The sequence below is a fragment of the Pinus tabuliformis genome, chromosome 6, assembly GCF_031772625.1.
Source record: "Pinus tabuliformis cultivar Carrire ecotype Pingquan chromosome 6, CPIR1, whole genome shotgun sequence".
NCBI classification, from domain to species: domain Eukaryota; kingdom Viridiplantae; phylum Streptophyta; class Pinopsida; order Pinales; family Pinaceae; genus Pinus; species Pinus tabuliformis.
Window position 1 is genome coordinate 1,100,061,339 of NC_142292.1, and position 12,940 is coordinate 1,100,074,278.

A 12,940-nucleotide genomic window follows, 5' to 3' on the forward strand; every position below is an offset into this window, starting at 1 on the left:
CAGGCTCAAGTCAAACTTCTACAGGATCATCAAACGAAGACTAAGACTTTTCATGCAGCAGAGCTACAAAGAGCTCAAAATCAGATAGAGGCATGGAAGAAGTCAGCAGCTGAGTCTTCTATTGGCTACACACTGGCCCATGTTAAAGAAATCATATGGAACAATATCATTGAAGAAATAGATGAAATTTGGCCATGTATCCAGATAATATATTAGCAGAATGAATTGATGGAGAGTCAAGCAAACCATTTCTACTATCAATGTTGAATTTGGAGAAATGCTTGCTACAGCCAACAACATCATAAAGTTCCTCAATTCCAAAAACAGATATGAGCTGGATGATCTAGGAGTAGATGACAGAACAGAAACCATCCTGGAAGTAAAGAAAGTTCTAACAAAGAAGAACTTGGTTGTACAGCTGATAGAGAAGTGTCACACTTTGGAGGTAGCAGTTAATAGGTTTTTCACTAGAATATATGCATTGAATAAGAAAGGTTTGTCTTCCTTATTTGTGATCAATGACAAATTAATGACCAGGGAAGACTACATGAAGAAGCTTCAGGACATTGGCAAGGATACAGCTAAGTCTTCCAACATCAAAGGTTCTATGACAGGGAGAGCTTTCTACGAAACTATCAGCAACACAAGTTTTATCCAACACAAGATAAAACACATTTTTGCAGTAAAACCCAATTTTGCTCGGTATACTGAGGTAGATGAGATCTACCGTAAGGTAACAAAGATTACTATTCCAGAAGAAGAGCGGTGGGACAAGTTGTGAGAATTCCAAGATTAAAAAGATAGGTCAACTTCACCAACGCAGCACCCAAATAGTGGCCACTCAACAACTGTTCTCCTCCAAAGCAAGGCCAGATGTTTCAGATCAATTCACCAGATGCATTCCTTTTGATTGCATTATTTCTATTCTCTTAGTTCTAAGTTAATAATAGAATGTCGTGTCACTCAGGCATTAATTGTAATACTTTTGTAAAAAAAATTTAAATACTTCATTATGTCAAAGTATTCAGGGTTGAACCCTTGAACAAGTTATCAAGTAGATTTGTACCAAGCTAGAGCATTTTTGAGATAATAAAAGATTCTAGATTTGCCTCATATGGTCTGTCTCTCAGTGAGTTGTATTCCATCTTCTTTATTCATTATGTCTTCTTCATATAAATCATGTCTTTTGCAGTTATCCGATTTAAAATTTAATTGAATTTCAGTTTCATTTTGAATCCTCTGTGAAGTTGTAATTTAAATAAGAGATAAATTTACAAAACTATTTGTTATTGTAAATTCCTCTTTGAGTATAAATTGCACTAGATCTCAGTGATAGTTTGATTATATTTGTTGATTAAGAAAACACTATTTTCTTAATTTCTACTTATAAATGGTTAAATACTCAGTTTGAATATTAAACCAATTATATTTCTCCATATTCTACTTATTCATCCCACTAAAATCAAAATAACCATGTGCAGTTAAAGAACAACCTTCTAGTTTATTAAGAATCTAGCTAAATTTAAAGCACTTGTTTATAAACAGTTCACTAGTCATCCAATCATTTAAAACAACAAAACATTATAGATATTTTAGCATAACTAATTGACCTTAGATTATCTCAAAGCACAACAATATATATAATAAATATTTTAGTATATAAATAAATCAAGTTAACCGAAATTGTTTTTCATTATAATTTTTCAAAATATAATTATTTTTTTAACTATTCTTAACTATCAACTTTTCTAAATTGTTTACAAATTTATAGATATACTATTATTAATCATTAAAATTTTATTTATGTTATTATTTATGATTGGTTAATATAAAACTAAATATAATTAAAGAAATATGAATAATAAAAATTAATAGTATTTAACTTTAATAATATAATATTTAATTTTATATATTTAATTAAATATGATATAATTTAATAAACTATAGTGATTTTATATATATATATATATATATATATATATATATATATAAATATAAATATAAAGTTAACCTAAAATAAAATTAGGTATTTTTTAAACTATTCAAAACCATGGGGTTCTCTATTTATAAAAATACTATTATTAATCTTTAAAATTTTATTTATGTTATTATTTATGATTTGTTAATATAAAATTAAATATAATCAAATAAATATGAATAATAAAAATTAAATGAAATAGTATTTTAAGGTTTACGAGACTAAAAATAGTCTATGAGACCATTAGTTCTATGTTTTTTGCTTTTTGCAATTCAATCCTTTTCCGATTCAAATTGATGATGAGTTGGACCAACCTTCCAACAATCCCCTCACTAAAAAGACAATGCCAAGAAATTGATGCTAACATGTTCTCATAATTTTCTCTGATGTCTTTGAATTCATCACATTCCAAAATGAAATGTTTTCCCGATTCCACAACCCCAAATGTGCAAAATGTACACACCCGTTCTTCCCAAGCTTCTTTAGGCTTTTTCCATTGTCTTGTTTCGCACCGAAGTTGATGTGAGTTGGTCCTTAATTGAGCAATAAGAACGTTTTCCCTCCACGAAATGCTAGCTCCAATGAACTCTTTTTGTTGTAAATCACACGTAGGGTTGAATTCCTTAATGTAATATGTCTTCTTTCTACGCAACTCTTTTCCCCATAAATTTTTAAGAAACTTCTCCATATCAAAATCCTTTAGCTCCTCACTATTTGTGGGACAGACATTGAGGTAGATATTCCATTTTTTCATCCATGTGTAGTTTTGTTTCATCCATGTTTTCTTCCTTTCACTCATACCTTCATTGAAGATAACATTAGGTCATTTACCTACTCTCATTTGCTCAATTTTTTTAAATATCTTATGAGCCGCACCATAGCAATTGCTTCAATGAGAGTTGCTCCTGTTTCACTCAACATTATCTCATAAGATACTGAACTTTTTATTTTGAACTTGCTCATGATCAAGCGTTTTTGGATTTTCTCAATTTGTTTCCATTTTGAGATAAGAGGGTCGCTAGCCCACAACTCACACTCATATAGCATCATTGGACAAACTAGAAGTCCAAAAAGCACTTTAATCGTTTTCCAATCCCATAACTCTGCCTCTCTACATCTGTTTTGAAGAGCATATAATGCTTTCCACCCTCCTAAAATTCTCTTCTTTCTGCAGTCCTCCCAATTGAGTTTGTTGTTAAAATCAATCCTAAGGTACTTGTACTCATTTAATTCTTCAAGAATGTTGTCTTCAAAGAAGAAAGAATGCTGGCTCTACTTACTTTTATTAGAGAAAACCATTATTTTGGTATTGCTAGTATTTACTTGCATCCCCACTTCTCTACAAAAATGCTAAAGGCATATAAGTGCATTTGCAATCCATGGGCCGATTTAGAAATCAATACAATATCATCAACATATACAAGAATCTTTATCACAAAATCTCCCAAAAGAACACCATCTCCACCTTGTAGATTTAGCCACTCTTCCAATTTATCAATTTATAGACCAAAATAAGTAGGGGATAGAGGGAAACCTTGCTTGACTCCAATGTCACTTCTAAAGCTTTCTAAAATACCTGTTGAGGTTCTAATTTTGACATTCACTTCTTCATAAAGTCTATGGACAGCCCTATAATGCATGGGAATTTCAAGTTCTTCCATTCTACGTAACAACTTGTCCCTAGGACTGTGTCAAATGCTTTTTGAAGTCAACAAAGCAGCAAAATACTTCTTCTTTGTCCTCCAAAACATATTCAACTAAATACTATAATATTTAACATAATGTTATAAAATATTATATAATATAATATTTAATCTTTTAATTTTAAATTTATATATTTAATTAAATAATTAAGTAATATAATTTAATAAAATTATAGTGATTTTGAGCAGTTTCTTTTATTTTATTTTATTTTATTTTATTTTATTTTTAAATATTAAATAAAAATAAAAACTAAACACTATCTTTTTTTTTAAATGGACATTCTTTACTACCATCATTATTATAATGATATGTTTTTATAATATATTTTATTATATAAAAATTAACACATTGTGTATCAATAATTGTCATGGACTCAATTGGTAAATACATTAATTGTTCACTGAATGACATTACAGAATCTAATGGAGTTGTCTTTAGTGCGACGTTTTGGACTTTCCTATGCCGGAATCCAGTGGAAAAAGTTGAGGTGAAATCTTGAATTGTGTTATTCAAACTAGTTTTTTTTACTATATATATGGATTCAGCACCCTGCAAAACCCCTAGGGCACGATTCAGCACCTTGGAAAACTCATAGGGCACTTCGATTGTACAGGATTACCCATCAAACATGTACCCGCCGTAAAAACTTCCAAAAAGATGTTAATTGTTCACTAAATGACATTACAAATTTATAAGGCAGGACAAGGCAGGACATTCAAAAATAATTATTAGGGAAGACATTAATATTTGAATTGTTTTCAGTGAGATTTTTTGGAAGTTTTTTTGGTGGGATTTCTGGTCTAATTTATCTAAAATCTAGTAACAATTTATTGAAATCACAAGTTTGATGGGTAATCCCAGCGTAATCAAAGTGCCCTAGGAGTGTGGGGAACACTAGTTTAAATAACACAAATCAAAAAATCTCACTAAAGACAACTCTATTAATAATTGTTACATGAAATTATTAATAAAGAAAAATTTATTGTTGAATATATTAGATTATTTTTAAAATAATATATAATATTATTGTGAAACATTTATATATAATAAATATTAATTATATATTTATTTAATATTAATAAATAGAATCCTGCGCATGGGGTAGCTCAAATGGCCATGGCCGTGGAAATGAAGTTTCACCTAACCGGAGATCTTGGGTTCGATTCTAATGGACATGTAAAAACTCCAAAATGAGAGGATCCTACCTAAGCTTACAAAGAAAATATTAATAAATAAAATTATAAAACATAGATTAAAATAATAAAAATATTTAAATATTATTTTATTAATCAAAATATTTATTATTACATAAATATTATTGAAATTATATAATATATTATGAAATAAAATTCCAATTCCTTCATTAAAATGTGATAAAGCTGGAGTGAGTAACATTACGACATTATTTGTTGGAATATTTTAGAATTTTATTTATATATTAAAAAAAAATATTAAGAAAAATGTTTTAAAATTATATAATTTAAGTGTAAAAATAATTATAACTAAATAAATATTTTTTTAATAAAAATTATAAATGTGTTATATAAATTTACAAAATAATGTAATAAAAAAAATATAAAATGAGAATGCTTAAAAAATATGATAATTAAAAATAAAAATTGGAAAAAAAGCAGAAGCATAATATAATATTATTTTGATTAGAATATATATATACTTACTGTATTATTTAATATGATAAAATGGAATAAAATTAATATATTATCTTAATTTAATATTTAATTTGTTGTTGTTGATGAAAATATTAGTACGTTTATATAATATAATAAAATTGTAAATGTAAAGTATTGTAGTGTTTTAAGTTATCTTAAATAAGATTTAAACAAAAAGCTGAGATTAATGAGATTTAAATAAAATAATTAAAATATTTATTTGAAAAATATCTTATTTGGTGTGCAACAGGGAGACTTGCTTGGCTTTGAGACTCCACTGTCCTACACAGGGTACTAAACTAGAATTGGCTATTTATGCTTAATATAAACCTGGGGTTGTCTAAATCTCATAGAATAACATAGATAATTAACAAAAAGGTATATAAGTTTCTACTTTACCATGCAATATGATGAAAGTAAAATTCAATATCATAAAAGTAATTTAATGTTTGATAATTAAATTGATAAGATATAATTAGAGAAAGAAGATTTTAGAATAAGGATATATAGATTTATTCAATGTCAATAGATGTTCTATATACTATATTTAATATGTATTCCAGTAATTACTAATATTTATAAAGGATAATTAATCAATATATTAAAAAGTGTAATAAATTGTTAAAATATTTTAATCTTAAGTATTTATAGAGTTTCAATAATATATTTTATATTAAAATTTCACCATAAAAACTATTTTTTCCTAAAGAAAATCTCACAAAAAACCTTCCAAGTACTTCTCCATGATCCATGTGTGATAAATAGGGTGAATTAAGGATATCAAGAAAGCTGAACCCTCATCTCCCCAACCCTAGGGGAGAGATCTCACTTCTAGCTCATAGTTGCTTGAGCTAACCCTTTGGGTTTACCCTACATCACATTCATGTTCTGTTTTACAATATTTTTAGAATATCAACTATAATATTGAACTTCTAGATATATACTATAATATTGAACTTCTAGATATATACCAACTGTAATATGAAGTTACTTGTTTTGAAATGATATTTGCAAAATTACTACAATAAAAAAAAATCTAATAGAGATCATGAGCCTTACAAAAGTGATAATAGGGAAAATACATGTTATCGCAATACCATAACTCAAACCTTCACCTCCCCAACTTTAGGGGAGACATCCGACTTGCAGTTCATGGTTACTTGAGTTTATAGTTATATAAAGAATATGTACATGAAACCCTCACCTCCCCAACTTTAAGGGAGAGATCTTACTTCAGGCTCATGGTTACATGAGCCAGGATTGATTATGCATTACATCTACGCTCTATTTTACAACATTTCTAGAAATTGAACTTCTATATATATACCAACTATAATAGAAACAAACTTGTTTTGGAATGACATTTGTAAAACTACCATCAATAACTTTATTATAGAGACCATGACCCTACAAAAGTGATACCTTAAAAACATTTTAGATCATAATGCCATGAGTCAAACACTCAGCGCACAGCTCTCACATCTAGCTCATGAGTGATTGAATTAATCCTTAGAGAGACCATTAGCCAAACCCCCAGCTTTTCAAATCTAGACTTAGGGTAGAGATCTCACTTTTGGCTCATGATTGCTTGAGCTAATCCATGGAGTTTATTCTAAATCACATTTATATCCTGTCTTAAGTCATTTCTAGAATTTAAACATACCAACTATAATATAACTTATTTTGAAATAATATTTGATAAATAACTCTAATATAGAGACCATGAACTTTACATAAGTGATACTACAAAAACAGCATTTATCATAACAACATAAGTCAAACCCTCACTTCCCTATCTTCATAGGAAAGATCTCACTTATAGCTCATGGTTGGTTGAGCTAACCCTTATAGAGAATATCAGTCAAACCCCCTCCTTCTGAACTCTCAACTTTAGTAGAAAGATCTATTTTTTTGGCTCATGGCTCCTTGAGCTAACCCACTAAGTTTATTGTGCATCACATCATGCACAGTTTTACAACAATTTTAAAAACTGAACTTCTAAATATTTACTCACTCTAATATAAACCTACTTACTTTGAAATGACAAAATTACCACCATCAATAACTCTATTATAGATACTATGAACCTTACAAAAGTGAAAATATAGAAACAACGTGTTTTTTTCTTATAATTATCTTGCATCTTATTCCTACTCTGTCCTTGTAAAGTGGTCTTCAAAGGAAAGAACTCACTTCTAACTCATGGTTGGTTGAGCTAACCCTTATACAGACTATAAGTGAAACTCCCACTTTCTCAACTCTCAACTTAAGGGGAGAGATCTAGTTTTTGGCTCATGGCTCCTTGAACTAACCCTTGAAGTCTATTCTGGATCAATTATATGCCCTGTTTTACTACACTTTCAAAATCTGATCTTATAAATATTTACTTACTATAATATGAACTTACTTTGAAATGACAAAATTATCACCATAAATAACTCAATTATAGAGATAATGAACCTTACAAAAGTGATAACAAAGAAGGTGTTTTTTTTCTTGTATTTGTCTTGCATCATATTCCTACTCTGTCTTCATAGTACGGATCTCACTTCTAGCTCATGGTTGGTTGAGCTAACCCTTCTAGAGACTATGAGTCAAAGCCCCACTTTCTCAACGCCCACCTTTAAGAAAGAGATCTAGTTTTTGGCTCATGACTACTTGAGCTAACCCTTGAAGTTAATTCTGCATCACATCTATGCCCTGTTTTACAACACTTTGAAAAACTGAAATTACTTTGACAAAATTATCATCACCAATAACTTTATTATAGAGACTATGAACCTTACAAAAGTGATAATATAGAAACAACATATTTTTTTTCTTGTAATTGTCTTGCATCATATTCTTATTCTGTCTTTCTGTTTGATAGTGCTTTTGAAATTGAACTTCTATATATACCAACTATAATATAAATTTACTTAATTTAGAAAATCATTCTCAAAATTACCATCATTAACAGGGTTATTACAAAACTTACATCACATTTGATTGTATTGTAAAAAGAATTTTTATGTTCTGTATTTTTTAATAATATTTTTAAAATTATTGTTTTAAAATTCACAATTATCTAAAAAGACTGTTTTAAAATCATGAGTTTCACAAATTTAACAAGTTTACATGCAATAATATATTTTTCATCATATTTTTATTTTGTTTTTCTATTCCATAACAAGTTTAGAAATTAAACATTTAAATATATCAACTACAATATAAATTTACTTTATTTAAAATGTTATTTTGTTACTACTACAACTGACAACAGGTTTTTTTAGAAAATCCACACAAATTATAAACTTACACATTTATCTGGATTATAGAACACAGCAGGTTTTTTAATAAAATCCACAAAAAATTATAAACTTGCACATTTATCTAGAACCTGCTTTTTATAGCTGAATAATATATTTTGCATCATATTTCTACTCTGTTTTTCTGTTTTATAATAATTTTAAAAATTAAAATTTTAAATATAAGAATATAAACTTGCTTTCTTAAATGACACATTTATCTGGATTATAAAACATCTCTTATCACTGAATAATATATTTGTATCATATTTCTACTCTGTTTAATAATAATTTAAAAAATTAATTTTTTAAATATAATAATATAAATTTTAAAATGATATTCTCAAAATTACTTTCTTCAATAATTATTATATAACTTATAAACATCACATTAATGATACAGGGATTTTTACAATAATAATATGTTTTGCAGCATATTTTAACATTTTTTGAATAGCGATTTTAAAAATTTATATAAATATGTGAATTGCTAAAAAAAAGTTTTTGTATAATAATAATGATAATAATATTTTATTATATAACAATTTTAAAATTTAAATTTCTGAATATATTATTTATAATATAAATTAATTCATTTCAATATAAAATTTACAAAAATTATTATAAAATCCATGAATCTTATAAAAGTGATTTATCTATATAAATTTGTAAATAAAAATTGTGTTAATAATATATTTTTAATAACAATTCTGGATCATGTTTCTATTTTTTATAACAACAATATATTCTGTAACATATTTTTCTTTTCATTTTTTTATCACAATAACATATTCTGTAACATATTTCTGTTTTATGTTCAGGAATTTTAATTTTTAATTAATAATATATTTTTAATAATAATTCTGGATCATATTTCTATTTTTTATAACAATAATATATTTTGTAACACATTTTTAATTTTTTTTTTATAATAATAACATATTGTTTAATATATTTTTATTTTATTTTTTAAAAAATGTATTTCTAATATTTTATTCAATATATATTTTCATTATTATATTTTTTTACATTTTTAAAATATACAAATTTTAGAATATAAATTTATTTTTTAAATAACGCTCAAACTTGAAATCTAAAATATAAATTGACTTAAAAATAACACTCGGACTTATCACAAATGCTGTAATATATTGGACATATTTCTGTCTTCTTTCTCTATATATTATTTTAAAAATACAAAATTTGTGAAACGTAAATCTAATTTTTAAAATATCACTCAAATCTACCACCATCATCAAAGGTATGCTTCGAACAACCGCTTTGGGTTAGAAGTAACTTTAAGAAAGAAAGATCATTAGAACTCATGGCTTTAGCATTTACAAATGGAACATTAATGTGTTGGTAAATAGGTGTACTTTAGGACCCTTGACTTTGGAACAACTTTGGATTGGAAGCAACTTTAAGAATAGAGGATCATTAGAACTCATGGCTTTAGGATTTACAAATAGACGACTAGTGTGCTGGTGGATAGGCGTACTTGAGAACCCGTGATTAATGTGTTGGTGAATAGGTGTAGTTTAGAACCCGTGATTTTGGGATTAACAAAGGGAAGATTTATAGAACCCACTTTAGGATTTACAACAGGAAGATTGATGTACTAATGCACAGGTCTATTTGAGAACCTATGGCATCGGCGTTTAATGTACTCGTCGCTACTGAAGCAAAGGGAAGTGAATGACATAATTAGGTCAATCACAATGAACAATATTCTCAGCTTCTCTTCCCTTTTTGTATCATTCCTTACGTTTCATTTTACTGTCTCCTTTCAATGCTTTCTATGAGAGCTATCTGATTAACGTTCCTGTCTCTCTCACTTTTATATATATATATATATTTATCTTTTGCCACTTCCACTTCATTCATGACACCCATATATTTTTAACAGCCACTTTCACTTCATTCATGACACCTACACATGGTATAGTTTCCCTCTATTAGTTAAACTTCAATTCTAGCATGAACAGGAAGTAGATATATCATCAATATGTATATTTAACTGCCACTTCCACATGACACCCAAACGTGGTATAGTTTCCCTCTATTGGTTAAACCTGAATTCTAGCATGAACAGGAAGTAGATTTATCATCAATAGGTTCCTTTTACGAACGCAAAGGAAAAAAATCACGGAAATAGTTGTAATTGTATGGGCAGTATTTTGGAAAAAGGCCAAGAAGAAAGAAAGATAACGAACTGGATACTGCTCCCTACGGAGATAGATAACAGGAAATGAAGACGGTGTATTGAAAAATATGTGCTTTTAGCTTCTTAAACTGCGAACTGCTGTGCCTGAAGTTTAATTTCTTTTTGTCTTGCCTGGTGTTTCATCTCTTATTCTTCTTTCACTGCTGCTCCTTGTCATTGTAAAATACTAGAGGAACTCATGTGCAGAGAAGAGGCTGCCAATGGACGTTGTTACTTGGTATCTAATGCGTAGGAGAAATTTGGCTACGATTTACGGATCCATAAGGCCTTCCGACTCTCCATTTTAGTAGAGGATATAAGGCAACTTCCAATCAAGAAGAGAAGCATAGCTACTTTACTCTTTGGTATACCCAGAGTCTTTCTCGGCAGCACCTGAGTATACTTTTACATTCGTCGAGCTTCCTAGCAGAATTTGCTCTAAAGAATGTATCACAAAATGAGAAACCTGTCATTTTAATAGCTTCAATAACTAGTAACATTCAGCCCATACGAGGTTCCCCTATCTCGGACAAAATTATTTTCTTCGTGAAAACTAGGTTGATGTTCTGTAGTCCAATGAAGTTGTCAAATTTTAATATACATATTTATAAAACTGATAACAATTGGACTGAAACCAGTCTCTGGCCATTACGTCACAAACATTAGGGTTTTAAAGAACGAGGCAGTTACAGAAGTAAAGTGAAAGAGAGATCGTATGTAGTCTCGTACGAAGCACGTGACGACGCAGAGATCATGAAAACTATGAGGTAGTGGGAAAGGAAATGAAGTTAATCGCCTCCACACACCCTCCAATCAGTTGTAACCTCGGAGAGTACGAATGGCGCTTTAAAATATGACAGCGCAACACTAGCAGCTGGACCAGTCTGCCTGACAGTCACTTCTTGTTTGGCGTTCGGATGTTACGACTCGACTGATCGCAAACAGTACAGCCAGGCTCTGATTGAGCTGGCCGAAATTAATTTTTCGCTTAAGAGGGGTACGTCCTCCCTTAATAACCTTTAATCGTTCAATTAACCTTCCTGGTCTCTCTGGCTTATGTCAAACGCAACCGCGGAGTACGCTTTCAAATCTTGAAACGAATGCAATCGAATCTTGAGGAGATTAGGGGAAAAAAAAAGAACATGCGACTGCCGAAAATAAGTTTTCACGATTTTATTTTTCAGGTTTTAAGGAGACACTTTAAAGGAATGATCTATCTCTCTATTTAGCATATTTACAATCAAATCTAAGTGCAGCTCAAGCGTAAATGTGCACAAGGACGAATCCAGAAAATACATTTCAAGGGCACAATTGAAAAATGACATTACGCACATTTGTGTATCTATAAGATCTGCTAACAGTGCAAAGAGAGGAAAAATACCTGGAACTGGCAAACTCGTAAAGCTTTCCTCTGGTAGAGAAAATTATTAGCGCCACTTCGGCATCGCACAGCACTGATAGCTCGTACGCCTTCTTCAGCAGTCCGTTCCGGCGCTTCGAAAACGTGACTTGTCGATTTATTTTGTTTTCGATTCGCCTCAGCTGAACCCGACCCCGCCCCATTGCAAGATCCCTCTGCTTCTTCACCCGCTGCTATTCTCTAGTTACTATTAAGAAATTTTCGCTTCCTCCTGTTCTTCTTCTTCTTCCTCCTCCCAGGGTCAGGGAGTCGAATCTAATCTACCTCAATGACACGCACATTATAAGAGTAGGTAGTTTATGTGGACCAGAAAGAAAGCAAGAAAAAGAAACCTAGAGAGAGAACGTGCGTATATCATCAGCATAATATTTTTTTCATATAAATAAATTTGTATACATATTTCAAGAGTTACCCGCCCGTGGCCCATGAACGCTTTACGCTGCGACCAGTTTTCCGCTGGGTAATTTATTAGTTAAAACATGACATAAATATTGGTGAATTTTGGCGTGGCATTGCGTTGATTGAAGTGGGCCTGCCCGGCCTTGGAACATTAAAAAATTAAAAACACGCGTCGATCGGCGTACTCATTGAGTCAACGTTTGATATACTTTGTTTCGTACCTCTTTCATTCCATATAAAGTAAACCAAGCCAACTACAGGTTACCCTTTTACAACTAG

General features: G+C 29.7%; 1 protein-coding gene across 2 annotated transcripts in view; it reads right to left on the reverse strand.

Moving 5' to 3' along the window:
- Positions 1–12,579, reverse strand: part of LOC149262759 (MADS-box transcription factor 6-like) — a 405,681-nt gene extending 393,102 nt beyond the window's left edge. Inside the window, exon 1 of one of the 2 annotated variants that reach the window (XM_089425165.1) lies at positions 12,224–12,579. In XM_089425165.1, coding sequence (XP_089281291.1) covers positions 12,224–12,405 — 182 coding nt within the window. In that variant the 5' untranslated portion in view covers positions 12,406–12,579. The remainder of the gene's footprint in view (positions 1–12,223) is intronic. The other variant, XM_089425162.1, reaches the window with a different exon arrangement.
- Between the last annotated feature and the right edge of the window lie 361 nt (positions 12,580–12,940).